The sequence below is a fragment of the Syngnathus floridae genome, chromosome 11 (assembly GCF_059516105.1).
Source record: "Syngnathus floridae isolate MCC-2025c chromosome 11, RoL_Sflo_1.0, whole genome shotgun sequence".
NCBI classification, from domain to species: Eukaryota; Metazoa; Chordata; class Actinopteri; order Syngnathiformes; family Syngnathidae; genus Syngnathus; species Syngnathus floridae.
In genome coordinates this window covers 15,076,621-15,100,994 of record NC_142423.1, presented here as the reverse complement: position 1 = coordinate 15,100,994, position 24,374 = coordinate 15,076,621, and the positions used below count along the sequence as shown (strand labels likewise).

At 44.5% G+C, this 24,374-nt stretch overlaps 3 protein-coding genes across 9 annotated transcripts in view; all 3 read left to right on the top strand.

Moving 5' to 3' along the window:
• The window catches only part of LOC148391391 (acid-sensing ion channel 1), a 77,484-nt gene extending 67,675 nt beyond the window's left edge, over positions 1-9,809 (top strand). For 2 of the 4 annotated variants that reach the window (XM_088390711.1, XM_088390709.1), the window contains 7 exons: positions 2,009-2,159; positions 3,018-3,074; positions 3,239-3,392; positions 5,664-5,755; positions 5,874-5,953; positions 6,415-6,534; positions 7,307-9,809. In XM_088390711.1, the coding sequence (XP_088246837.1) occupies positions 2,009-2,159; positions 3,018-3,074; positions 3,239-3,392; positions 5,664-5,755; positions 5,874-5,953; positions 6,415-6,534; positions 7,307-7,402 (750 nt within the window). In that variant the 3' untranslated portion in view covers positions 7,403-9,809. The remainder of the gene's footprint in view (positions 1-2,008; positions 2,160-3,017; positions 3,075-3,238; positions 3,393-5,663; positions 5,756-5,873; positions 5,954-6,414; positions 6,535-7,306) is intronic. The other 2 variants (XM_088390712.1, XM_088390710.1) reach the window with 1 other exon arrangement.
• Positions 9,810-12,822: 3,013 nt separating this feature from the next.
• On the top strand, positions 12,823-20,285 carry smarcd1 (SWI/SNF related BAF chromatin remodeling complex subunit D1). Of its 4 annotated transcripts, none has more exons than XM_088390714.1 (13): positions 12,824-13,059; positions 15,287-15,462; positions 15,717-15,759; positions 15,826-15,948; positions 16,057-16,179; positions 16,276-16,392; positions 16,930-17,031; positions 17,118-17,279; positions 18,139-18,236; positions 18,327-18,462; positions 19,149-19,271; positions 19,387-19,488; positions 19,567-20,285. In XM_088390714.1, the coding sequence occupies exons 1-13, from the start codon at positions 12,874-12,876 to the stop codon at positions 19,618-19,620; spliced, it is 1,545 nt and encodes a 514-aa protein (XP_088246840.1). In that variant the 5' UTR covers positions 12,824-12,873; the 3' UTR covers positions 19,621-20,285. The 4 variants fall into 4 exon arrangements, with proteins under 4 accessions (XP_088246839.1, XP_088246840.1, XP_088246843.1 ...); XM_088390717.1 differs by lacking the exon at positions 12,824-13,059 and adding an exon at positions 13,109-13,216; XM_088390715.1 differs by lacking the exon at positions 12,824-13,059 and adding an exon at positions 14,716-14,849.
• Positions 20,286-20,435: 150 nt separating this feature from the next.
• Positions 20,436-23,758, top strand: LOC148391389 (glycerol-3-phosphate dehydrogenase [NAD(+)], cytoplasmic-like). The gene is made up of 8 exons (XM_088390719.1): positions 20,436-20,588; positions 21,583-21,760; positions 21,904-22,044; positions 22,098-22,236; positions 22,433-22,545; positions 22,717-22,953; positions 23,027-23,133; positions 23,346-23,758. Exons 1-8 carry the CDS (start codon positions 20,545-20,547, stop codon positions 23,440-23,442), a joined length of 1,056 nt encoding a protein of 351 aa, XP_088246845.1. The 5' UTR covers positions 20,436-20,544; the 3' UTR covers positions 23,443-23,758.
• Positions 23,759-24,374: the final 616 nt, after the last annotated feature.

The window sequence follows — 24,374 nt, the reverse complement described above, 5'->3', positions numbered from 1 at the left end:
CTCCCCTTTTGTTGCTTTAATTCCTTCCTCCTCTATATTTCTTATTTTTGGGGTGTTTTATGATCCAAATTGCGGCGGGTTCCAAACCCACGGGGCTCGTAGCCAACCGTAAGGATGATCCGAACCGTCTCGTGAAATGAAAGGGGGAGCTTGTCGGTGTAAAAATGTCCTTTTTCCGTCGCGCTCGATGCAGCGGAATTATACGGTTGACTCACTGTGAAAAGGCCACGTCAGCGCTGCCGCCTTAACCATCAGCTATGAGCCCCGGATAAGGATTGCATTAATAACCGCTATCAAAACGGCACCCATTGATTGCCATTGAAAAGTACTCTTGTGACTTGAGACTTGTTTACATTCCGCGGTGCGAGTGCGGAAGATAATTAGCTTCTCACTTTGGACGACCTGACTGCGAAAAGATCATGACAATAAAACACCACGCTGCAAATGGTGATGTCAATACAACACGGCTTAATTGGCGCCTGCGTTTCCTTTCAGAAACTCATCGTATCAGCACGTTTGCTCAATTGTATGGTTGTACTTCATTTACCTGGAATAAACACTTATGGTCAATCAGAAAATTGATACTCGGAGATAGTATTTTTCATCTCTAAACACCTGCTTTGTCAGCACACTCTGGGAGCTAAATATCAATTCCCACATCGTAAGTGGACATCATTATTAAAGGTTTAATTCCGATGAACTGAGACAAAACAAAAAGTCCTTGTTTGGAAAACAAGACATTGACCCAGCGCTGATTACATTTCATGCATATTTTCTGGAATGTGGCCCACTGTAATCCCACATGGGACTTTGAATACCAAATTATAAATCACACGGCACCTTGTAATTTACTGCCGCCGGATGAATTGTTTGAAGCCATGAGATGGAGGCACACACAGAGGTTGTTTATGTCCTCCTACTTCATTGAATGCGTCACACAGTCAGGCGGCTGAAGTGTAATTAATTAGTGTTAATATTTAATGGCATGCAAAATAGAAAACACTTACGTGATTTTTCTTTGCAACCACACCGAGAACACGGTTCTTGTGAGTTTGCAGTAATTCACCTTTTTGTATGGAGCTCAAATTTTAAAATGTATATGTATGAAATTATATAGAAACAGTTATAGATTATATGGATAAAGTAGATCATTTTGATGCATTTGCTTCTGGAAGTGTTTTAATTCGACGACGGCCTTTGTAATCAGTTAGATGAGTTCCAGCCATCCAGCCATCCCGCCACGATAGCTATTTAGCGTGCTAGGTAAATAGAATGGATGAATAGCAGAGCGTAACGGCTTGTGTCACGGTGTTACGATAAAGAAGACGTTAAGTTGGACACATTTATTCGGTGCTTGTCATTACCTGTGTTGATACCTCCATCAAGTCATTCCTGTAAAAGAGACTGATGGTCACTGTGATCACGCACACACACACGCTGGATGAGCAGAGATTCATAAAAATGTGATCACTCTGCTAGACAAGTCATAAATATGTTCCATCATTTGATATACGACTACATTAATCTGAGTGAGATGGTTTTTGGCCCACACTTGGAGTATTTATTTACTGTTCTTGTCACTGGCTTTGGCGTGTCTGCAAAGTTGTGGTACGGAGCATGACACTGTTGGCCAGTTTGTTCATTAGAGTCGTGGCCCAATCGACTTGGTAATCCTAAAGTTTTCTTGGAATATATGTCATTGATGAATGCGTTTTGATGACATCAAACTTGCATATCGGGTACAGCCAATCTGCGTTTTGTGCTTCACAAGCATCTACGTATCCGCTATGTGCCATGTATGATCGAAAGACGTCCATGTGACTTTGTTTCCATGCTGTACCACAGATTTTTTTTGTGTGTGTGTACATACTCACAAAGTAGTGTTTAATAGTCATTTTAATGTGTGTGTTTAATGCATGTGGGAGGAGTTCATCTAATTTGCAGCTTTAAACTGCACTTTAAATCCATCCTAACAAGACACAAAATGGTCTCTCTCTCTGTCACTCAGCTGACCTATTTGCCGCCTCCGTGGGGCGACTGCAAGGCCACCCCAATGGACTCGGACTTCTTCAGCACGTACAGCATCACAGCCTGTCGCATTGACTGCGAGACGCGCTACCTGGTGGAGAACTGCAACTGCAGGATGGTCCACATGCCCGGTGCGGACTGCTGATTGCAAAAGCAGCACTTTTGACCAGAAATCATCTTTTTTCTTACTCGACTAGTTCCATCATCAACTTAGCTCCCCACCTCCCATAAAAACAAAGTTCATCCCCATATGAGATAGTATATGCATCATTGCAAGACAGTTCAATCTACTCTTACCTGGTGTTGATTTCTTGGAGTTCTTTGTGCAATAGTTGAGTAAGGCAACCATAAAAAAAAAAAAAAAAAAAAGGGTTTTGTGAACCACGGGTTATTGCTGTGAAGAAGTGTAAGGTTTCCAAAGTAAAGGCTGCCAAAAAAAGCTTTCCGCTACTCAAAGTATGTTCAGGTTTGATAGTGTAGTGGTTCAATGTCGCAAGGCTCCGTTCCCGCTTTCGGAGTTGTTTGCCAGTCATTGGTATGGCAGGCAACCACTGCGCAATTGACTTTGCCTTCCACCTTTGATGACCCTGAGCAAAATAGGCAGCATAGGAAACTCATCAACGGTGTCTTTATACCAATAGAACTGGTCATCTTGTCCTGAAGCGCCACACAACCAAAGTTCCGAATGTCCTACATTTTTGTCCTTTGTGTCCTTTTCTTTGTCGGACTTCAAGGACACGTAATCATCCATCCATTGATTTTCTATAGTGGTTGTCCTCATTAAGCTTGTAGGTGAGGCTGTCTATCTCCGCCACACCTCGTCGCATTGCACATACTGGATGGAGTGAAAACAATTTCCAATTATATTCACATCTAGGGACGATTAGAAGCCCTCAACAAACAAACTGTCCTCTCTTCTGAGAAAATACTTGACCTAATTTGAAGATTGCTCATGTTTTTCATTCCTTGTCCTCTAATTTGCTCTGCAGGAGATGCCCCTTACTGCACCCCTGAGCAGTATAAGGAATGTGCAGACCCAGCCTTGGGTAAGAGAGAAGCCCCACTCTTGTCTGCATGCGACCTACACACCCATTTTAAAACATCTCAACTGTTTTTTATAGAGATAAGAGATCCCATGCAATATATTGGAGAGGCCAGGATTGGAAGTTAGTGATGATAAATCCACGCTTGACATGTCCCCCCTCTCTAGACTTCCTGGTAGAAAGGGACAACGACTACTGCGTGTGCGAGACGCCGTGCAACTTGACGCGCTACGGTAAAGAGATGTCTTTCGTCAAGATCCCGAGCAAAGCGTCCGCCAAGTATCTCGCCAAGAAGTTCAACAAGACGGAGCAGTACATCGCGTAAGTCTCCCGCCATAGCAACATTTTGAAAAACATTTTGTATTTTCAATATATCCATCGAGGAAGACACAAGTTGCTGCAGAAAGAGGACAACAAAAATGCTTATATTGAAATATATTGAAGAAAGGGACTAATGTCATTGGATCGAGCCGGTGAGGCGAGCTCGCCTTGCAATTCTTCTTTTTCACTACAAGCTATATTCTTGTCAGTATATTGTTAGCTGGTGAATAGGCAATGCGGATTTTTCGTTGATCTGCTAAAAGCTTCTGTTCATCAGATGGGCTATCGTTTGTAAGGTTAACACCACTGTTGCGTCACACATAATGTGGCCAAATTCAGAAGGACTGAAATGGGCCAATCACAAAAGATGTGTGATTTCAGACATGATGGGTGGGCACTGCAGGCACTCCAGAAACCCAGTGTTTGTCCACAAGCAAATACCATTTTCTATAAAAGGTGCATAATAGAGCAGGTGGTCTTGTGTTGCTGGCTGCAGAGTGTGCATCATTTCCTATTCCCAGGTGACAAGACGACAACGAGTGGAATTGGATTATTCCGCCACCCGTTGAGTGTTTCCGCGCTTAAACGATTCAGTCACGTTATGAAGTCGTCGCAGGAAATCGAGAAGAGGGCGAAGTAACAGTTAAATCTTTCATCTACGGTTCTCGGTGGAGCAATTCAGGACAGGATAATTACAGCAGATGCTCCCAAAATCACTCCTTTCTTTCTTTCTTTCACTTCACTGTGAATTCAGCCGCCTTCGTTTTGATGTTAATCGCTTGAGTGTCCTCGGGGACTGATGAAGGAAAATATTCACGGGAGGGACGGCAAGATTGCAGGCTTTAGGCAACGTCAAAACTCGCACACGCAAACACACCGAAAGTGGAGTTGGAATATTCAGTGACAGTTCTGCTTGCAAATGTTCAAAGCCATCATCATGCAAAGATGCTGCTGCTGCAGCTGTTTGCAGGCCATCAGGACAAATTCATCAGCCAACTGTTGGGGCGTAACCTAAACTCCGGATATTTGCATGGAATTGAGATTGAGCCCAGCCGTGAATAGCAAAAATATCATACTAATTAATGCCCGACCACATTATTATGCCAAAAACATTTAAATACTATATCATTTGCCATCACCCATCAATTCAATTGCTTGCAAATGATTTCAGAAAATGCACACGCAACAAATACTAAATGAGGCTCTTCCTCAAAATGTCTTGATCTCATGTGAACAGCATGATGATGAGCAATACCAATTCCAATTGGACCACCGAATGTATTTTTCCATTCACCATTAAAACACCCTTGTGAATGTTGACATTTTATTCTTTGTGAGAGAAAAATAAGCTAGGAGGCAGTCAACATTTGGAGAAGTGCTTTGAAAAGTTCAGAGAAGGTGAAATGAAGTTCCCCTGTAAATGTTATAGTCGAGTTGAAGTTCAACCTGAAATTTCAGCATTTTCCATCCATGCATGTGGGCTGCGTCGTACTCGCTGGTGGAAACGGCAAGTCTCTAGCAAGATGGGAACGCATGCGTGGAAGTCTCAAAGACGCGTAGGAGAGAAGCTCCCACGTGGCTTTCGCCACTCTGTGGAGTGAAAACGAGATTCATTATTTAGGGGGGCCGCCACCCCTGCATGTCTTGCTTGGCTCTTCCGTGCTTAGTGATGTGAAAGGCAAATTCTTTGTTGCCGATATGCAAAGTGCGGCAGAGCCAGATAACGTGAAAGCTCCAACCTAGCTGCAGTTAGAAGAAAACACCTTTATTCGATTGATCGCTACCTTCCGGCAGTAGAGCAGGGGGACCGCCAGGGTGAAAGATGTTGCTAATAAAGAGACTGGATCGTAGGTATATAGAGAGGCGGTCCGAGCGGTCAGCCATCGTTTTCCCACCTGCAATGAATAAGAAAACAACTCAGCGTTTGGCAAAAGTCATGAAGAAAATGCTTCCAATTAGCGTCATCATCATACTGTCGTCATTTGGCCCCAAGTCACTTTGGTTCAGCCGTCAACTTCAGAATCTCTTTTGACGCTGACGGCTCATTGTGTCTTGTGACTGTAATTCTACTGAAAAAACAACTGCAGGCTGATCAAAATGGAAGCACAAGCCCCACATGTTGATAGCCTTTTATGTTTTATTATTTTTGACGCAGAGCCACAAGGACCTTGCGCCGACTCGCTTGTTAGTTCACGACACCAAGTTATTGACACCATTGTGGTCCATAAGGGCCTTCTCACTGCATTCATTTGTGCCCACGTCTGTCCGCAGAGATAACCTTCTGGTTCTGGATATCTTCTTTGAAGCCCTTAACTACGAGACCATCGAACAAAAGAAGGCCTACGAGCTGGCCGGCCTCCTGGGTAAGCGGATGACGGACCAAAACAATACGCTGGCTGGCTGGCTGCTTTTCTAGTGGAACAACCTCTGAAAGGTTACGAGTGCTTGTATGAAGTAGATGTTTTTCCTTCTGCCTCTCAGGTGACATTGGCGGTCAGATGGGCCTCTTTATCGGCGCCAGCATTCTTACCATCCTCGAACTCTTTGACTACCTCTACGAGGTAAAGCAGCCATCAATCATCAAGGCACAAAATAGTATGGAAATAAAAAGTGCTATTCTGTAATGATGATCAAATAAATGTTGTCTATACCTCAATTTAGCATACCTGGTGTCTGCAAATGCATCGTACTTCTCATTAAAGTACTTTTTTTGACGCGCGCACGCACGCACGCACACAGTCTGGAATGCATTAACATTTCAGCTGTTACATTTGAGATGAGTCAGAATGTCCGCTCTCATTAGTCAGAGAGGACCATTGCGTGCTGAAAGCTTTTCGCTTTCAGCAAATCTATGTATATTTGTTTGCTTTGCATGGTCAGTGGGTAAACGTATTTTCAGCGGCGTCAAATCTCATTTCATCCTGCCAGATGCTTTCAATACAAATAATGTGGCTTGTGCTCTGATGACACTTCTGTCTGTCCGTCCGTCCGTCTGTCTGTCTGTCTGTGCCTGGCTTCTCAGGTGATCAAGTATAAGCTGTGCCGATGCGTGAAGAAGAAACATAAAGGGCGCAGCAACAACAACGACCGGGGCACTGTGCTGAGTTTGGACGATGTCAAGCACCATGTCAGTAGACCAGAGGTAGCAAACGCTGCTCAAATGCCCTGGAGAGAGAGAGAGAGAGAGAGAGAGAGATAGTAGATGAGACGTGAGAGCAAATTGAGCCGAATCAAGGCAGGGAGGGAATGTACAATTAAAAGCTTGCAATCGGGGAAGCGGGGGCTGACAGTTCACGTTTGCCTTCAGAAGCCACTTCAATTGAAAATCAGCGCAAAGTAACGGCGGTCCTCTTCTTTTTCCATCACTTTTATTGATTGAATCTTGGATTTCCACCCCTTGGCCTTCAATTTGAACCTTAAAGGTCCGCTCTTGAGCTTTATTGGCCATTCCAAACACAAAAGCACGTTTTCACTTGCGTTTCTATTTTGAGTTCAAGTGAACTTTTATTTGGTGAATGGCAGGAAATACTACATAAAGTGGATTTATATTGCATGGTTTGAGTGAAATGATTCCCATTTGTAGCTCTGAAGTAGCACATTTGAGATAACGTCCTGGGCAGCATGCATAGAAGAAGAAGAGAAGGATCAGATATCGCATTCAAACAAATTGTTGTTGTTTTTCCCAAAATCTTGTATGCATTGGATATCTGCCATACACGCAAATCAGATAGTATTCAGTTACCCGTCCTGAAAAAAATATATATGAGAGGTTCAACCGTTGTATTATTTGTATAGACAGACGGGAATTTCATAATCAAAGTTGGGAAACGCTCATTAATATTAACACTGATGTCACTTTTTGATCCACCTTTTCCTGTGTTTATTTATTTATTTATTTTTCCCCTTCCCGCTAGGCTCCATGTGACAACCTGCGCACGCCATCAACGTACCCGGGCAACATGCTACCTCATCATCCGGCCCAGGGAAACTTCGAGGACTTCACCTGCTGAGCCGAACGTGACCCGAGCTTGTCTGAGTGAGTGCGTGCGTGCGTGTATTGCAACCAAAGTCCAAACCATACAAGGAAGAGTATCAGGGCGAGGACCTGATGCCAAGGCCAAACAAAATGCAGTTTTGTATGCGAAATTCAGAAGGAAAAATGGGAGGAAAACTGTCGCCCCAAGCTTGTCCGTACAAGAGAGTGCACCCCGGAACATCCATTTCACCCAGGACTCAAATTGATTTCACTTTCTGGATCACTGCCACAAAGGAGGCGCCGACTTGAACCGTTTTCTTACAAGAAAGGTCAACTAGAGTCCCCAAAAAAGAAAGAGAACCCAGCCACCTTCATATACCAGAGAGTCTGACCTCTTTGCTCAGCACATGGAGCGACATCATGACATGTGTTGACAGAGCGAGCGAGCGAGCCTTGGCGGCAAGTTCAGGTCTCACTGTGTACTGTAAATGCATGCTCATATTTCTCCATTTGCATGTCTTAATGGTTGTTTTTTTCCTTCCTTTTTTTAAAAATATGCGGTATATACATATATGTACGCATCAGTATGAATACTATTCAAAAAGTACCAAGTTTGCCTCATTCAGCAGGGGGAAGATCTCATGTACTCCATATATTTGTGTGCGTGTGTACATAAATGAGGCAAAAGATGCCTCTGTGGCCCTCGCAAAGCCATTCGTCACAGCACCGACATTCAAATGTGATGCCTTGAGATACGAGTTGCATTTGTTTCGTGAGGGCAATCATAACTTCTTTACCCAGAATTTGGAAGGTAGAGATTTGAACAGTTTGCGCGTCATGATTAACAAACTGCGGTTCCTTCCAAACGACGAATATATGCCTCCGGCCGGGTATTGTTACATTGTTTGTCCAAAAGTGTTGCTTCACTGTTTGTGTTCAATAAGCTATGACTTAAGATGCGAGTTTCAGGTCGTTTCACATGAGTATGTGTTCGCATTAAGCCAATAACATGAAAGCAAACAATCAGAGGACAACTCGTATCTCCAAAGACCTGCAAAGTCGGTTCACTCGTATCTCAAGGCACCACTACGTATGTTATGAAAACGTTCAACTTCCAGGGTTCCTTATTGTATCTCACACCAACAAACAGATTGCTTTTGAATGTTATATCCCAAAAAAATGGCCAAGGTACATGATGTGAAATGAGAGGCAGTTCCTTCACCCTTGTTCAATGCTCATGTTCAACCCAGCTCCTTTTTTAAACTTGCAGGGTTCCATTCGCTGAGTGACAGTAAGAACCCTGTAGCTTTTGAATGTGATCCAAGTCAACAGGGCCACGCTCGCTTTGCATTTTACTTGCAGCCGCTCTCTTTGACGGGTAACCCTGTTAATCTTCTTGCAGGGTTCCTTTTTGTATGTTGCTTTTGAATGTTGTCACATTTTCCCTTTCCTCTCTAAGTCGACCGACCAATTCTCATCCCAATGGCCCTTTTAAACTTCCATGCTGTGTTACGGGAAGATCCAAATTGCCTTTGAATGTCATCCCACCTAAGTAGGCATGAAGTTGAGTTCATTTCTTGCTCTCGTCTCACATCACTTTCTTGGATCTTTCATTTTGAATGTTACCAGACGTCATATCTTAAGGTCGATCGCTTAAAAGTCGACACACCCCCGTTTGATGTTTGGTGCTATCAAAAAAATGAGATAAAAATCAATCCTTTTCAAACTCTCTACCATTAATGTGACAAATGACCTGCATGACAACATTGGAAAACAAAATATTCATTGAAAGAAGAAGTAAAGAATACATGAAATAATATGGTTGCACACCCTCATAATGAAACTTCTTCAATGGGAGACGGCATCGAGTTTTTAATATCTTTTTAAATATCACAACGACCTGTCATTTGAACCAGGGTGTGTAGACATTTTTCATCCACTGGTTGTGTTTTTCTTTTCATCCATCCATCCATCCATGCATCCATCCATCCATCCATCCATCCATCCATCCATCCATCCATCCATCCATCCATCCATCCATCCATCCATCCATCCATCCATCCACCCATCCATCCATGCATCCACCCATCCCTGCCTGGAGGGACAATGTTGGGGAGTGGACTCCTTTTGTGTTGTGGGGCTGTTGAACTGTTTCCGTATCTGTGTTCTTGTTGCAGACGTCTTCTCAAAGCACAATACCACCATTATGTATGTAGAGCTAATGTAAAAGAAAATGTACTCTTCTTCTTCTTCTTCTTCTTCTTCTTCTGGATATATGTCTTATGATTACTATCGTGCCGATCTGACTGTTTTCTTTTGCATTTCGTACGAAACGCGCTTACATATCGCCTGATAATCCTGTCTCCATCTACCAGGCAATGGGCTGTTTTATTGACTTAGCCCTGCATAAATAAAATGTAAATATCATTTTGGAAAATGGCTATTCTGAGATTGTATTTTTAATCCGAATGAATCTTTGAGCTTGTTTGTCAACCGGCTCGGAGGGATGAATATGAATTACGGCTGCTTAAGCCGAGCACAGAAATGCCAACCATCGGGACAAATTTGAGATTTTTTTTTCTCCCTTGCCAAAGGCCCACTTATTGAATGTCTTTAAAAGAATAACCAGTCGTGTTATTAATCCTCATTCATCTGCTTGGGCCAACTGTGGTTTTGGTGTTGCCGGACACAAACAGAAGAGCAACACTCCCAAAACCATCATCAGACTAATATTCAATATCTCAAGTCGAGGCAAAATGTGTTTGGTTTTCAAGACTTATGTGACTTATTTACTAGCAACATCTAGTTGCTAAGAATTTGTGACTGCTTTTTAAAAGCTACGAATTTGCAGTGAACTTGTTGTGTAACACTTCTCATGACTCATTGACTGTAATAAAAATGACAAGGAGCTACCGCAATGCAGTCACCAGATAAGATGACAGTTAAGCTAGTCTGCTTCCATTTCTACTCCAATCCTCAAATCAGCAAGTTATCTTTTCGTTCCGTGCCATCTTTGTAAAATGAAATCCCTATCGGCGATATGAGAGTAGCAGGGCAAGAGTCGGCCATTATCTATCTCCATCGCTCTCTTCTTATCTACACGCAGCTTTGATCCAGGCTGCGCTCGCTCGCTCGGCGAGCCAAACATTTGGAAACGCAATTACAGCTTCAGCTGCTCTGCCACGAGACTGTGCAGATGAGAAATATGCGACCCAAAAAAATGGGGTGGGGGGGCGTCATGGGTTATCAAGCTTGTCCAGCAGCAGCAGCCACATATTCTGGATGACTTCTGCTGAATTGTCATGTGCATCCAGCGCTGCCAAGCAGCTCTATTGTGAATATTATTTGCCAACATTATCTTCTCAAGATTGGTTTCTCATACGCACAAATTATTGCCAATTTAAAATATTGCCTGTACAGGCGATTTCTTTTTTAAAAACATTGTGTCATAAAATTAAAATGAAATCAAACCTACATGTAAGTGGGCATTTTTAGTGTGACATTTGTATGACAATAGAATGGAAGGTGAACAGTAGCAAGTATAGTCAGCAGTTTTTCATGTTTAAAAAAACAATTCCTGTCTTCAGGGCAAAAAAATCCATTTGACGCTCCCTAGCAATGTTTCTAATTGCCTATAGAAGCCACAAGGTGGCGGTAAAGCACTACTTTTGTCTAAATGATATCCTCATGAGGATAAGCTGTTTGTAAAATGGATTTATGGATGGACAGACGGATGGATGGGGTTAGATAAGTGAGTGAGTGGACGGACGGGTGGACGAACAAACGGACGGACTGACGGATGAATGAATATGCCACATGAGTTCACGCTCCAAGATTTCAGTTGTTATGCATGCCAAAGGTTTGAATTCCCAAGTTGTAGTGGGTTTTTCTTTGTGAATTATGAGGTCATTCTTTTCAGAAAAGTATCCAAAAATGTGCTTCAAGTTTGAGAAGCGGCCTCAAGGTGACAGAAGTCCTCCGCAAGAAGCTCGCTTGCATCCTGCAAGATGGCCGCACAATTATTCATGAATAGTCTCTGCTGTGACTGTGCACACAAAGTATATTTTGGGCTAAATTGCAACAAAATCATGATCCTTTTGTGACATTTTTGTTGGTGGTCTGCCATGAGATTTTTCTAATGTCACATACGTGCATTGGCTTCAGAATGTTTGGGAACAGCTGACCCAGAAGCCTCCCGCCCCTGATGGGCTTCTGCTTACTTGTTTGTTCACCCGGGAAGCACAATAATCATCTCTGTGCAGATGGAGCCTCATGCAGTAACATACCCAAATGAGGTCATATCCATGTGTCACACAGGAGGTACCGCATTGCAAGATAGCCGGACAGCTAACAATAAAAATCATAATACAATACACATCAAATGTAGACATTGGCGTCTCTTCATCTTTTAATGGTTTCGTATTCTCTGCCCGTTGTCAGACAGTTTCCGCCTTTGCTGTGCAAACACATGGAGAGTTTTAATGCAATTTACAGCCTCAGGGCAGAGATGAGCCTGAGAGTGAGTGGCCGTGGAATAGAAACAGACGACAACCTTTGCAAAGCTTTGCCTCAAGCGCACACTTTCTTTTTTATGATAAGAGAGGCTGAATTGAGACACTGCAATTCCTGTCTGCCTGCCCCTCACTCCCGTCGGATCGTTGATGTCTTCTCGTCTCACGTCTCGGTCGGTCGCTTCCGTTTCTGTTATCCGGTCTGTCGGTCAGTCCTGTTGTTGGTTTTGTTAGGAAGTTATGTTAGTTTGCTGGTTCTGTTGGTTTGTCCCCTCATCCTCCCTTCCAACTAGCTTTTCCCTCAATAAACCGAGCTGGTCCAAGCTGCATTTGGTCGCCCTGCTCCATTCCGATCCGTGACAGACAGCTGATTTTAAGGTTGATGTATTGTCCTCTGCAATAAGTTAATTAAAAATGCTCCACGACAAGAGTTGGGATTAACATAACGCAGGCCCCGGTATGACTGACATATCTATAATGGAGTCAACCTTGCTATTAAAAGGAGACAGGACAATGTCACTGCACATTGTGACCAACGTGACAGTTTGGATTTCAGCTCATTACTCAAAGTGACCTCAGCAGTGGTGCCTTTTTTTTAAAAAAAAAAATATTTCTTGAATGCAAATTCAGCAACTCAGTGAGATGAGACTCAGATTCGCAACAAGTACACAATTCACTGAGGGCTGGACAAAAGCTGCATAAAAAATAAATGTAGATAGACAGTTCTTACATTAAAGTCTTTTTAACAGGTTCTGTTTTTTTCTCCAGTCCAGGATTTACTTGCATATGTGTGTCCACAGAAAATTCAGATTTTTAAAGTATAACAGAAGCAAATGTCTTTTCTGAAATGAATGCCATCATCCCCCTATCACTTAAGCCTGCAGTACCGCAAACATCCATCGTAAGCGCTGTAACAACGTAAAGACAAGTTCTCGCTCTCTCTCGCGATACCTCAGTGCCTGGCTCTACCGGCGGCCACACAGTCGGAGAAGAGATGGCGACCAGAGGGGGCTTTCAGTCGGCACCCACTAGTGGCGGAGGCGGTGTGATGGGTCCCGGGCTCCCGGTACCGGGCGCGGGACAAGGCATGGGCCCCGGTACGCCCTCTGGCAGGATGGGACCGTCGCCGGCCTCGCAGAACCACATGTATCGCTCCCCGATGCCTGGGCCTGGGTACCCGGTGAGATATCGCTCCATCTTTGCTTGGCGACGCGCAGCTCGTCCGCTAGAACAAAGCCTCGTTAGCATCAGCGCTTTGTCACAGCCAGCTAACCATTAGCCGCGACGTGGGCGACCGCCACGGGTTCTACACCACCGATTGAGGGCATCCGAACGAGGTGTTGCTTCGATTTGCTTCAATCTAACTTTTAAACGATTCAATTGTCAATCGCCTCTGAATCATATAGCGTTGGCTGGTCCACTAGCCACTAGCTAAGCTTAGCACGCTAACGTGGCTAGCTGGTTGCCGTGGCAAGAATTCACCTATAAATGATCGCTGATTATTTTTTCTGTTTTCATTTTTCCGAACAGCGAAAGTGTCCTACTGACGTCTCGATACCTCGACGTATTGTTCTAGCTTTCTCCAATGTAAACGATGAGCCATGTAAGAGTGTTTTTCTGAGTTAGCGAACGAATTGCGCGTGAAACATTCTGCTGCCAACTCTTCCAAAGCGGTCGGTCGTCGCTGCACTTTGACTTGCATAGCTTTTAGCATTTAAATCTCCCTCCACCCATCCAAGTCTTATTTGGACGTCTATTTGGTATTGGGCATATTCATTTTCCTACTCATGATGGTAACCTCTCGCTTTGACAAATATAAACTGGATTGATGACTCTTTCAAAAAGTTCTACTTTTTAGTGGCGTTTAATTGCACTGCAACATACTGATTTAATTGCAGCCCATCAATTGTTGAAAAAAAACATTTAAAAAAAGTTTTTTAAGAGTGAACCGTATGTCTTATTCCTTCATTCTGCAGCAGCTTTGGTGTGATTGAAAAACAAAGACCGAGATCTAGATGTTGCTTGTCGGTATTGGTTTGTAATAAATGTAATGAACACTACTACCATTATCGCAAGTTGGAAACGAGGAACCTGTAATGTATTAATGGTATATTGGCGGAAAATGTCTGTATAGTATTTCATTTTTTATTCCATCCCAATCGCCCTGATTGTTGTAGAGTTGCAACAATGAATTAAAAAACAATGTCCAAATCCATCTTATAACCTCTAGCAAAATTCACATATAATTGACATGCATTGAAATGCATGAGGTTGGGTAGTTTGATGCATTATGATTTTTATTTTAATTAATCACCCAATGAATTGGTATTTTCTTCTGCCAAAAATTGGCATCAGGTTAAAAAAAAAATCAATTTCGACCAATCATGAAGTTATCCAATTAACCTTTTCAGGCTCAAATAATGCAATTTTGCAGTCACTGTTTCTTAAGAAGACTCTTTATACATGCAGGCACCAAAGATTCTCTATCCGCCAACGTATTGTCTCCTACAAGGATACATCTGTATTTAAAACGTTAATGGAAATATTTTATCACTGGCCCACAATTGTCAAGAGTGTGGGTTGCCTAGCGACAGGCGACTCTGCTGAAAAGATTGTGTGTTTTTTTTTCCTGCCCAAGCATCCTTGACTGCTTTCATTCATCCTGGCAGCTCAACGTTGGTGCGCTGAACAGCGCCGAACTCGCTTATTCTCGTGGACTCCAAGGCCGTGCAGACGCGCGTGCGTGCATGCGGTGCAGCGTAGGCGGTCTCTGTGTGTGTGGTGGAAAAAGGCGGCGCATCATGATAAGCCATTATTGTTGACGTGAATTTGTCGTCTGACGCCACCCTTCTGCCGGAGGACAGCAGCAGGTTCTGTGCTCTGTCGCGTCGTCGGCCGCCACGCTCCACCGCTGCACTCATGCTGTGCGATACCAGAAGTCGGCTCTTTGAGTTTTTAGCGCACGGCTTGGTGAGTGATGGTTGTTGTTTATCTTCATACTTATCTGACTGAGGGATGGGACATAACAATAGACGTGGCCGCATTACACCTGCGTAATTTAACGACTCCCCGACAACGAGCCGAACGTCGCCGGTTGGTGTCGCGGCTGTAGGCACCAAATGCCGTCATAAAACGAGGGCCTGCTTTACTATTGTTTTGTACTTGTAGCTTGGTAGGGCTCGACCGTTACAAACCTCCAAGCGCCACAAAAGTTTTTGCGAATACGGTTTTAAATCAATAACTGGAAAAAAAAATCCTATTCTGGTGTCATTTCTTTATTTTTTATTACCTGTTGCACTCCTGCCAAGCGAAGGTGTAATGGCACTGGATCATTTTGGGCCGTCTGCCAGCATTTCTTTGAAGGTCCCAATTCAGCAAGCACTTTCTTTTTTTGTGGCCCAATGCAGAGACCAGGCATGCCTCCATCCAGTCGTATGACCCCGCAGGGACCCGCCATGGGCCCCCCGGGCTATGGCGGCAGCCCCGTGTCCCGCCCAGGGATGCCCGGAGTGATGGACCCGTCTCGCAAGAGGCCCGCCCCACAGCAGATCCAGCAGGTTCAGCAGCAGAGCCGCAACCAGCAGTAAGTAGCGAGCGATCGATCGATACCTTCACAGGCAGATGCATGGTTTAATTAAAAGGCTGGCGTTTAAAGGTGGCATTAGATGATGTCTGCTCTAATCAATACTCTTTCACTAATTGCACTCCATAGCTTGGAAAACACTTGAAAATGAAACTAGCCGCTGTTGGTTGGGGTTAATGGAATGAAATCTGTCCAAATCAAATAGCAACTAATGATAAAGTAAAGTTTCTTTCTGACTTGCGTGTTTTGTACAGTACAAAGAAGAAGAAGATGGCTGATAAAATTCTACCTCAGAGGGTGAGTCGAAGGAATCGTGTTCTGCCCAATTACCAGCGCTCACCTTGTTCCATGACCTTGTTTCAGATCAGGGAGCTGGTCCCAGAGTCTCAGGCTTACATGGATCTACTGGCCTTTGAGAGGAAGCTGGACCAGACCATCATGCGCAAGAGGCTGGACATCCAGGAGGCCCTCAAAAGACCCATTAAGGTTTGATTTTTGGCTTCAGAACGACTCGAATCAATCTTTGCTTTGATTCCAACAAAGGTTAATAGTTAACATTGAAGGTTTTTCTCAATCTTTATTTCTTTTCTACAGCAAAAGCGAAAGCTTCGTATCTTCATATCAAACACATTCAATCCGGCCAAGCCTGACGCTGAGGATGGTGAGGGCACTGTTGCATCATGGGAACTCCGTGTGGAGGGGCGTCTACTGGAAGATGTAAGACTCTTGTTACATCATAGCACTCAGCACCGTTTGGTTCAGTGTGACATTTTTCCACGGCAAACCATTTTACATCACACATTTACTTTCCAGACGGCCGTATCCAAGTACGAAGCCACCAAGCAGAAGAGAAAGTTTTCTTCCTTCTTTAAATCGCTGGTGATAGAGTTGGACAAGGACCTTTATGGTCCCGATAACCACCTTGTGGAAGTAAGAAAAATGCTTTCTTCATTACGGCTCCAAAGATGTGCTTTTAAATGAGTCACAATTCACATTTTGTGCCTCAGTGATACCCCAAAGTGCACATGGGTGGTTTATTGCAAACGGCAGAGCTGCCGTATGTTACAGAAATCACTGAGTGCTAAATTGTTTCGCTCATAACACATGGTTGATCTGAATATTAAAAAAGAAAAAAAAAAAACTCACCAAAGTGGCAGCCACTACAGAGTTTTATTTGTCCCTCTATTCTGTAATGTTCAGCATTGGCACAAAATCAGTAATTGATTAAATAAGGTTATGGGCCACATTTGTTGTGGAAAATGTTTTGAATTGATTTGTCATGGTCTCCTTTTACTAGAAAGCCTGACATTTGAACAGGGTTGTGTAGACTTTTTATATCCACTGTATATGTATGTATCCACTGGGAGCCACTTATCTTCTATTTGTGAAGCATTTTTACTGCCTTCAAAAATAACCCGGCAAAAGGGTTTCCATTTTTTTTTAAAGGTTGTCTTTGCCCCATTTTAGTGGCACAGGACTGCAACCACCCAGGAGACTGATGGCTTCCAGGTCAAAAGACCGGGCGATGTGGGCGTTCGCTGCACTGTCTTGCTCATGCTAGACTACCAGGTACAAAAACAAAACACCTTCTCGTTACTTCAAACTAGATTAGCTCCATTTTAACTGCGTATGTGTGTGTGTGTGGGGGGGAACAGCCCCCGCAGTTCAAGCTGGACCCTCGATTGGCTCGCATGCTGGGCATCCACACCCAGACGCGGCCCGTCATCATCCAGGCTCTGTGGCAGTACGTCAAGACTCACAAACTGCAGGACCCCCACGAGCGAGAGTTCATCAACTGTGACAAGTACCTCCAGCAGGTGGGCAGTGTTCCATCCCTTTTTGTCTCAAGTGAAGGCTACACGTCACGTGCAGCAATTTTGAAAATGATGAGGGAAAAAAAACATGATCAGTCATTATGTCGTGTACTCAAAATCACATTTGATGGTTACGTGGGAAACGAGCTCAAGTCAGTCAATCACTCGCAAAAATGGCATCCTAAATACTGAAAAGGCTTATCATTTACCATTGTACATTTTTTGGAGTGGGAAGAAATGCGCGTCACAAGGTAATTGTAATCTCATAGCCCAGACAGCCCGCAATCAGGCCTTTGCTGCCTTTAAGGTGAAGTTGGGCAGTCTCGGAAATCTGTTTTTTAAATGTAGCTCTTTTCCTCTCCTGTCCGACCGAGACTTCCAGCGTGCTCCGAAAGAGCTGTCGTTTCCAACAGTCATAACATTTGAGATTGTGCAGGCAGCAGACTTGTTTGCCTCCTCCTGTCCTTGATTGGAGTCCCACCACACGGCAAATTCCTGAGACTAAACACGACTGCCGCTTCAATCTTAACAAAACGAACCAAACCAAAAAAAATGAATGCACCAAAGTCTTCCTGATTCATATTTTTCCAGATTAAAAAAAGATTTTGAGATTTTATTTCACACATTTGAACAATTGATATTTACCAATTTGGGACAGAGAAGATTTCAAGCTGGGTTATGTTTGTGTTTCGGTAAAAGATATTTGTTTGGGTTTCAAAGCATCCCCAACGAGGTCCTCCAAAAGTAGAAGCCATGAACATGTTCATGCGGAACCATGAGGAGAATGGCTACTTTGCCGAGCTGCCAGGCACCCCAAGGTGACTTTTTAAGTCCACTGAATTGTCTTTCCTTCATTCTGTAGATCTTCGAGACCCAGAGGATGAAGTTCTCTGAGATCCCTCAGCGCTTGCATGCCCTGCTGATGCCTCCCGAGCCCATCATCATCAACCACGTGATCAGGTAGTGTTACATCGGACCTCTTGCAGCTCAGCTCAGGAAAAAAAAAAAAAAACTGTTTGTCCTGAATCTGCTCTGTCTGCGTCATACCAGCGTGGACCCCAATGACCAAAAGAAGACAGCGTGCTACGACATTGATGTGGAGGTGGACGACACGCTGAAGACTCAGATGAACTCCTTCCTGCTGTCCACCGCCAGTCAGCAGGAAATAGCAGGCTTGGACAACAAGGTCATTCATTCATCCATGGTTCCCTGCCATTTATCAAGCAAACCTTTGGGATAAATTCACGTTGACTCTGTCGTGCAGCAAAGACTAAACATCACACTGTTAGCATTGCGCCTATTGCGCAAACTATTCAGCACACTCGGTGAGTGAAGCACGTGACGTGGTTTTAAGATCATTACAATTCAAAGGGGTAAAACCAACCGTGTTTTTCAGTAGCCAACTTCATCACCCCCAACTTGGTTCGCTCTGTGTACCTAATGCGGTGTCCAAGTGGGTGCGTTACAGTAATGGCAACAATAATGCACGCAGTGCATCGGGTAGAATGTAGACTACACCGCCAGTTGAAATGTGGCGTGAAGGCACGGACGGCTCCATTAAACACACGCACTTGTTACAGCTCCCGACGTACCCAGCGCACGGAAGCCAATTTCACACAAATGTGCTCCTGATGCCAGTTAGGTCAGGTCTACGCTGCCTCCCACCACCACTCATTACAGTCTCGTAGTGGGGGTTATTTTCAGGCTAGTGACTCCTGCTGGTGGCTGCAATTCTTTGTTTCCCTCGACCGCTTTCTCGAGATGACCGTAAAGGCACGTATCGCCAAGGTTACGCTGATGGTCTCTTCGCCCGTCAGACCACAGCTGGCTCCTCTCAAGCATGTGACTAAATGCGCCCCGTCATCTTCTCAGATCCACGAAACCATCGAGACCATCAACCACCTCAAGACCCAGCGAGAGTTCATGCTCAGCTTTGCCAGAGACCCTCAGGGCTTCATCAATGACTGGCTGCAGTCGCAGTGCAGGGACCTCAAGGTGAGTGCGTGCACAGAAACCTCCAGAGGTGTTCTCTCTGGAAATGTCCCTCGGTAGACAAAAAGGCACACGTTCCCAGAAAGGCGCCTTCATGAAGGCTTTTATCTCTCCGTAGACCATGACTGATGTGGTGAGCAACCCAGAGGAAGAGAGGCGGGCTGAGTTCTACTACCAGCCGTGGGCTCAGGAGGCCGTGTGCCGCTACTTTTACTCCAAGGTAAGCGCCGCCGTCCTCTCTGTCACGCATCTATCTATACGTCACCAGTTGAAAACGCACCTTTTGTTTGTGCTACAGGTGCAGCAGAGGCGACAGGAACTGGAGCAGGCGCTCGGAATCAGGAACACCTAAACCAATTGATTTTAGGATGGTCACGTAGGATGCTGACTTTTACGACCACACATTTAGTTTCTTTTTTGAACACAAATTTTCCATTTAACTTTCTTTTTCCCCCATGTCTTAACCTCCAAACATTCCTGTCCTCATGGCATAACGCACCAAAGTAAACACACAAAAAAAAAAAAATCATATCCAAAAGAACAAATACTTTTTTAAAAAAAACACTTGGCCCATTGGGTTCCTCGTTGTAACCGACCACAACATCACATAGTCAATCTGTTGATTTGTCCAGCTGCCAAGTAGTCCTAACTTTCTTCTTCATTATCTTTTTTTATGAATTATGTCTAATATCAATGCTTGTCTTGTTAGCTAGTCCAAATGATGACCAAGGAAGTAGGTGATTAGCAGTACTTTTAGCCTTGTACATACTGAGCAGAAGACTGATGTGAAGTACCCCTTTATCCAATCAGATGTTTGTTTTTTTCAATGCTCAGATAGATGCTGTATTTAATAAGAAAAATAACAGTCAGCGCCACAAATATGTTGATTGATGTGTTGAAATGATACAATTAGGGATGTGTGGCGTGATCACTGAAGTAATTATTTGATTTTTTTCGATGGACCAAAACTATTTTTCTGTATGTTCTTACGTCATAATAAAGCATATGTAAATCTTAGTGCAACTTCTCGACATCCGTTTTGGCAGTAGCTGCACACGTAGTGATTTGCGGAAACGTACATTTTACAATATGGGGAGAATGACGTCATTAAACGCGAACGTGACGTCATTCAAGAGCAACCCCAGGGACTTCCGCGCATTACGTCATCACGGCGAAGGCGGGGTCGGGCGGACGGGTGGCGCGCGCGGGCGCGCGGGCACGTGCCCGCTATTAATACAGGCAGCGCGCTTCGTTCAGCCCCGGTGGAAAAGCAGCGATGGCAGCTCCTAAGAAAGTGTGCGTGGTGGGCTCCGGAAACTGGTAACTTAAGTTCGCAACTTCTGTCATGCAAAGTTTGCTTCTGTGCGAATGGAGAGTTTGCTGAAAACTAAAATTGCTTAGCGTGTGTGTGAGTGTTTTTTTTGTCCCCTCAAATTCATGCGCGCTAGTTGACATGAATAGGGTCCGTTTTATCTTTGGCCATTTTTCATAAAGCTTGACTGATGGGATCTTATGCCATGTAGAGCTTCTACTTTGGGCCTCTTTGACATTTCAAGTGCAGCACTGTGTGTCCTGCTGCTTGTCTTAAGTTACAAAGTCATTTTTGACAAGCAACATGTATCCCCCTTTTGTCACCTGGCAAGCTTGGGGAAGGGGGAGGGGCTTAAAAAGGAATATATTTCTTAGTAATCAAAAGTGCCAAAAGAACAGGTTTTCTCCAAACGATTTAACAATGCTCTACCTACAATGTTAAAAAAAAAAAACTACTTATAGTTATGGAATTTCTTATTGAAAGCTGAACTTACTAATAAACACAAATGTACTCTAAATAACTAATAATAGCTGATTGACATTTTTAAGGATAATATGCGAGGGAAATGCTCTTAAATAATACCTGGCAGAACCAATGTCTTGGCAGATACCAACAAGCACATTTGGTTTTAAGTTCTATGGGCGCTTGTAACGTTTTTGTGTGACTAAAAATATGTCGATGCTGTTCTTATGTAAACATACTGTACCTGCTGCCATAATAACAAAGGACCCAAAACACGCAGCAACCTTTCCACTCACGTTTTGACATGCTGACTGGATGACTTAGTAAAGTAAGGAACCCACCACTAAATAATGTAACCATATCATATTTGTGCAAATACACAGTTGACAAAAGTGCTAAAGTAATCCATAGGTTTGTCCGCTAGCAGTTAAAAATGAAAAGAATTTTCTTAAAATGGATCAAACGTTTTATTAATCGTTGGTTTTGTGCTCCATAAACGTACATAATTGACAACCGGCGACCTCCATCGTGTGTCCCCAGGGGCTCGGCCATCGCCAAGATCGTAGGAGCCAATGCGGCCGCCAACGCCAACTTTGACAGCGTGGTCAACATGTGGGTGTTTGAGGAAATGGTGGATGGACGCAAACTCACCGAAATCATCAACACGGACCACGAGAATGTCAAGTACTTGCGTGGGCACAAGCTCCCTCCCAACGTGGTAAGCCACAAACATATCTTTACAATCAAACTAATACTCTTTTTAATCGAGCAAAGTAGCCCAAACATTGGTTTGATTGGACACGTCCTATGATATTCCCCTCAATCGGCAAGTCGGCTTCACGTGCTCGTCGTTGCGGTTAGGTGGCTGTTCCGGACCTGGCGGAGTCTGTGAAGGGAGCCGACATCCTGTTGTTTGTGGTTCCGCACCAGTTCATCATCCGTGTGTGCGACACCATCAAGGGCCACATCAAGAAGGACGCTCACGGCGTGTCGCTCATTAAGGTACCCCTTCTCAACGTCTCCGCTGTCTTAGTGCTGACTGTGCACGTGTCTAGGGCGTGGACGCCAGTCCGGAGGGTCTGAAACTCATCTCCGAGGTCATCCGAGGGAAGCTGGGCATCGGGATGTCGGTCCTGATGGGAGCAAACATTGCCAGCGAGGTGGCAGAAGACAAGTTTTGTGAGACGACCATAGGTAGAGCACCACGTTTTGAAATAATATAAATGGAATTAAGTATATATTGATTCATTTTGGCACTTTTTTTTCTTTTTTTTTTTTTTTTTTTTACACAATCAGACTTCTCACTAAATATTTTTTTACTAGCAAAAAGTTCCGTGTCAAAAAATCTAAAATTGTGAACTTAATCGTCATGTTTTTTGGGGGGGCGTAGGATGCAAAGACAAAGCGCACGGGCCCATCTTGAAGGAGCTGATGCAGACGGCCAACTTCCGCGTGACTGTGGTCCAAGAGTCTGATGTGGTGGAGATCTGCGGGGCACTCAAGGTCTGTCCACTTTCAAGAAGTTGGAGAAAGGGACTAAGGTTGTGGAGCTAAATCAATGCAGCAAAAGAACCACATCATACGGGCCGCCCTTTCTCCACCCTGGTTTAGTCCATCTTTGCAACAAGACAATGAAGTGGTAAGAATGGACAGCATCATCTCTGCTTTCTGCAGAACATTGTCGCGGTGGGAGCGGGCTTCTGCGACGGTCTGGGTTTCGGCGATAACACCAAGGCGGCCGTGATCCGTTTGGGCCTAATGGAGATGATCGCCTTTGCAAAGCTCTTCTGCTCCAGCGGGACCGTCTCGCCCAGCACGTTCTTAGAGAGCTGCGGGGTCGCAGACCTCATCACCACCTGCTACGGCGGCCGCAACCGTAAGATCGGCCAAGAGTTTGCCAAAACGGGAAAAGTAAGGACAGCGCTTTGTTTCCCCTCCATTTGAGTCTCTCGTCGGTCTAAACGTGAAGAAACTTTGTGTTCAGACCATTGAGCAGTTGGAGAATGAGCTATTGAATGGTCAGAAGCTTCAAGGTCCGGCCACTGCGACTGAAGTCCATCAAATCTTGAAGCAGAAAAACATGGTGCAAAAGTGAGTCCCTTAGTTTTCCAGGCATTTGAATGAAATATTAGACCAAGGATCCTCATCGGTAGTGCAGGAGGATCTCCATTCACCTGTGACTAACAGATGAATGCTAAGGGGTGTCAGTCCTGTGATTGACAGGTGATCAGCACCCGGAGGGATGGCAACGATTGATCTCTCCGTCATCCATCTCTGATTCTCATGGCTCTCACTTTGTGCAGGTTCCCTCTGTTCACCGCCGTCCACCAGATCTGCTTTGACGGCCATCCGGTTGCAGAGTTCATCAGCTGTCTGCAGAACCACCCTGAGCACATGTGACGGTCCATTTAAGACTTTGATTGCCGAGATGCCGTCGTACAGTAGCTCAGCCAGAGGGTGAGCGTTTTGGAGTCTCTCGCCAGCTCCTCCTGTTCTTCTATCGGCTCTTATCACGTTACGCAACGCTGTGGCCTTTCACTGAGTAGAAAAGGCGCCAGCCAGCAAGGCACGTCGTTGCACAAAGAATCACCGCTGGTGCATAAAGGCAATGCACACTTGCACAAAGTGGAAAGTTGACACAAGGCACATTTCGGCGCTGCCTTAGTCTGTCCTCGATTTGATTACTTCTTGGGGAATAAACCACATCAACGTCGGAGTCGTGTAGTTACTGAGCCTTCGCTTGCTGTAACCTGACCTGGGATGAGTGGAGGCTTCGTTCTGCCGCTCTATAAACGGTTCACCTTTACCATTTTACACAGGGGCTGGCTGGCTGGCTGGCTGGCTGATGATGTCTGCCTTCCAGCGCTCAAGTTAGAGGTTTGCATCCTATTTGGAGTTTGCCTCTTCTACAGATGCTTTCTTCTTCATTCCAAAACATGCATGTCAGGTTCACTAAAGACTCGAAATTAGGCTGAGTGTTGTCTTGAATATGACATCTGCACGTTCCTGCGTTTGGTCCTGGGTGTTCCTCACTGCTGGAGTGTACTTTGGTTCTTCCGAGCTCTGTCGATTGTTCATACTGAGTGTGGATGGAGACCTGTTGATGTGCCCTTAGATGTGAGGGTGGATGGTCATTTTTTATTTCATGGCAATTGGCTGGTGAGCAGACCAGGTACCCCAATCATCCAAAATCACATTTTACCAATTGGCAGGTGACCAGTCCAGGATGCTACCCATGACCACAATGAGGACAAGCGTGATAGAGAAGTCAGAGTCCAAAGCATTTGTGTGACTTTTCATGATCTTGGAAGGGACACGGTGGCTTGATCCCC

Coding starts and splice junctions, on each gene's coding strand:
- smarcd1 (XM_088390713.1), top strand. CDS start 12,874: ATGGCGACCAGAGGGGGCTTTCAGTCGGCACCCACTAGTGGCGGAGGC. Junction 16,180..16,275: donor AGGGGCGTCTACTGGAAGAT/GTAAGACTCTTG, acceptor TTTACTTTCCAG/ACGGCCGTATCCAAGTACGA. Junction 17,280..18,138: donor GTGACAAGTACCTCCAGCAG/GTGGGCAGTGTT, acceptor TTCATTCTGTAG/ATCTTCGAGACCCAGAGGAT.
- LOC148391389 (XM_088390719.1), top strand. CDS start 20,545: ATGGCAGCTCCTAAGAAAGTGTGCGTGGTGGGCTCCGGAAACTG. Junction 22,045..22,097: donor ACGGCGTGTCGCTCATTAAG/GTACCCCTTCTC, acceptor GCACGTGTCTAG/GGCGTGGACGCCAGTCCGGA. Junction 22,954..23,026: donor AGTTTGCCAAAACGGGAAAA/GTAAGGACAGCG, acceptor CTTTGTGTTCAG/ACCATTGAGCAGTTGGAGAA.